This window comes from Dendrobium catenatum, unplaced genomic scaffold, assembly GCF_001605985.2.
Source record: "Dendrobium catenatum unplaced genomic scaffold, ASM160598v2 fragScaff_scaffold_134, whole genome shotgun sequence".
NCBI lineage: Eukaryota > Viridiplantae > Streptophyta > Magnoliopsida > Asparagales > Orchidaceae > Dendrobium > Dendrobium catenatum.
In genome coordinates, this window is record NW_021318596.1 from 328,512 (window position 1) to 331,303 (window position 2,792).

Consider the following 2,792-nt stretch of genomic DNA (forward strand, 5'->3'; position numbering starts at 1 on the left):
AAATAAAAATTTTCCCCCCCCCCCCCCCCCTTTTCTTAAACGAAAGGCTAGTTCCAGCCCTACTCGATCACAACTATACATCCAGTGTTCCACGTGCCACAACTGAGGAGAGCTATTGGGGATCATGTAACTAGTTTAGAGTTACCTGTGACACTAACAGACTTGGAGGTGGCATTAGAACTACTGGAGTTGAGGTGGGTTTGACAGGGAGAAGAAGGGGACAAGGAGGTTCTGATAAAATGGAATAATTTATCATACTAACTTGGGAGCCATACGAGAGAGTGAAGCATCAGTTTATGCCTTTTCACATTGAGGACAAGGTGATTCTTTTGGTGCTGATGGTGGTGCTGGATGTTGGTAGACCGATCCAGCCAGCCAAGAATCAAGACCGTCCCCTGGTTTATATCAGGCGGAGAAAGCAAGCAGCACGCCCCCTTGTGGGGCCCACAATTTGAAGATTTTTAAGAATGGGGAGGCAGTTTAGGAAGGAAAACATAGAAGTAAAGGGTTTTTTAGAGATTTCGATGTTTATTATTTTGCTTTTAAGTAGATTATTTTCCCTAGGGTTAGAGTTATCTATGTTTTGCTGAATTTGGGTGTTCTCTTAGGTTTGCTTGGGCTCTAGCACGGGTAGGGATTGGGAGAGAAGGATCTTCCTCTCAAATTGAAGATCCATTGTATCTTGTTTATTTTTTTTCCAAATTCATCAATTTCAGGGCTTTTTAAGTGTTTTCCCCGGGACTTCTTCTCTAATTCAGATTTCCCCTTGCTGAAATTCACTTTTAGCTAACAAATTATTCAATTTCTGCACTTGTGATCTATCAGGTTGCTATTAATTATCTTAAAATGATTTTCATTGAATCGAAATGAAGTTGAAGAAATGATGAGAAAATTTCACTTCAATTTTACAGGTTTAATTCTTGATTTGTTAATTTTTTAGTATATATGCTTTCTAAAAATCTGACAGACCATGTTTTTGATTTGTCAGTGAAATATGCGACAACAGGTGCTATATTCCTCATGCAACTCTTTCATGGCTTCTGATCATGGTCAATACACAGGCAGAGTAGCTTATCCGTCTCTATGAGAGTAGCAGGGACTTAATTTCGTATAGCATAGCAATAACGCCGCATAACCAAAGCAAGTTAGGCTGTAATAAGAACTTTTGTAGTGGAGTAGATTTTGGCCTAATAGGCATGTTTAGTTTGAAAGTATGTCGTTGAAATGATTGAATCATTCAGTATTTATGCTAATCCTTTTATTTATTTTCATTTTGATTTTTTATTTATTTATGCTAATCCTTTTGTTGTCATCAAAGCGAAGGATATAGGGTTAGCATTTTCCGTGTCTTCTACTATGTTTTCATTAGCTTTGTTGCATTACCATGTAAATTTTATTTACAATAATTTTCTGTAATGTATCCCTTTGCAAACTAACTGAGATTTCTCACCAGTGTTCTCAAATTCTTCATTCATTCTGTATTCTGTTCTAGCTATCAACCTGAGAAATTCTGGGAAGTTAAAGTGTTTATATGTTGTGAAGTAGGTTTCAATTTGGTTTGAGAATGAGAGGCTATTATTCTAAGACATTTTGAAACTTTTGTGACAGGTAGAATGGAGCAGTCTTCCGTAAAGACACTTCTTGATAGCATCTCATGCTTTGGTCTTTTATCTTCCCGTACTACCATAAAAGCAGAAGTAGTTCTCAGATACTGCCGAACAGTTGATGAGATCTTGATGCTGTTGAAGCCTGTCTTGGAGGAGGCTGTTCTCTCAGAGATAATTCCGGATATGAAACTAACGGAAGTGCTGATAGAACTTGACTCTCTAGTTAATGAAGCTAGGGAGCTGCTTGGAAGCTGGCATCAGATGATGAGCATAGTTTACTTTGTAAGACTTTCCTATCTTTTCCGTTTTCATGATTTTACATATGCTTTACAGAAAATCTTCAATTAATCGTTTAACAGTTTTTTTTTTCAATAAAAAACGAAATTCATTGTCACTATAAATAAAATATTGCTTAAATGCAGTTTCCCTGTTTCATGTGTTTTATATGTTCTCTGTATTCCTGGTTGTGTTGTTTATGTGAGAAAGGCATTATATAAAGTTTATTGAAAAAAATAGTTATAATTTGTTTAGTTTCTCCTCTATATTTTTTTGCATTAACAAAATAATATCTAATCATATTCTTAATATGAGTAAATGTCAAGGCTACATGATGAGAGTTCTTGGAACTATTTGTTTCAAATTAATCTTAGGGCTCATTTGATTGTTTGTAAATAGAAGCATATTTTTGGAAAATGATGCTTTCATCTTCAACAATAACAACAACAACAATATCAAGAATTTATCCCACTACGTGAGGTCTGCTAAATGAATCTTTTTTTTCTCCATTTTGTCTTCTTAAGGGTCAAATTATCATTTAAATCTAATAAACAAAGGTCATTTCTAATAATTCTAACCAAGTCTTTTGAGATCTACCTCTACCTTTCTTAATATAATGCATCTACTCTCCTAACCGGATCATCGGAAGGCCGCCATTTTATGTGACCAAACCATCTAAGACGATTCTCTCTAATATTGTCTTCCACTGGAGCTACTCCAACATGTTCACGTATAAGCTCATTTTTTATCCTATCTCTAAAGTAGAGCCACTCATCTATCTGATCATCCTCATTTATGCATCACTTAACTTAATATTACGCTTCTCTTTTAATGACCAACATTCTGCACCATAAAGCATTGCAGTTCTCACCACCATCTTATAGAATTTTTCTTTAAGTTTGAGGGGTA

General features: G+C 35.5%; 1 protein-coding gene across 2 annotated transcripts in view; it reads left to right on the forward strand.

The window, feature by feature from the left end:
* The window catches only part of LOC110108352 (U-box domain-containing protein 4-like), a 49,288-nt gene that overhangs the window by 19,598 nt on the left and 26,898 nt on the right, over positions 1–2,792 (forward strand). The window contains exon 2 of one of the 2 annotated variants that reach the window (XM_020838964.2): positions 1,609–1,889. In XM_020838964.2, the coding sequence (XP_020694623.1) occupies positions 1,609–1,889 (281 nt within the window). The remainder of the gene's footprint in view (positions 1–1,608; positions 1,890–2,792) is intronic. The other variant, XM_020838965.2, reaches the window with a different exon arrangement.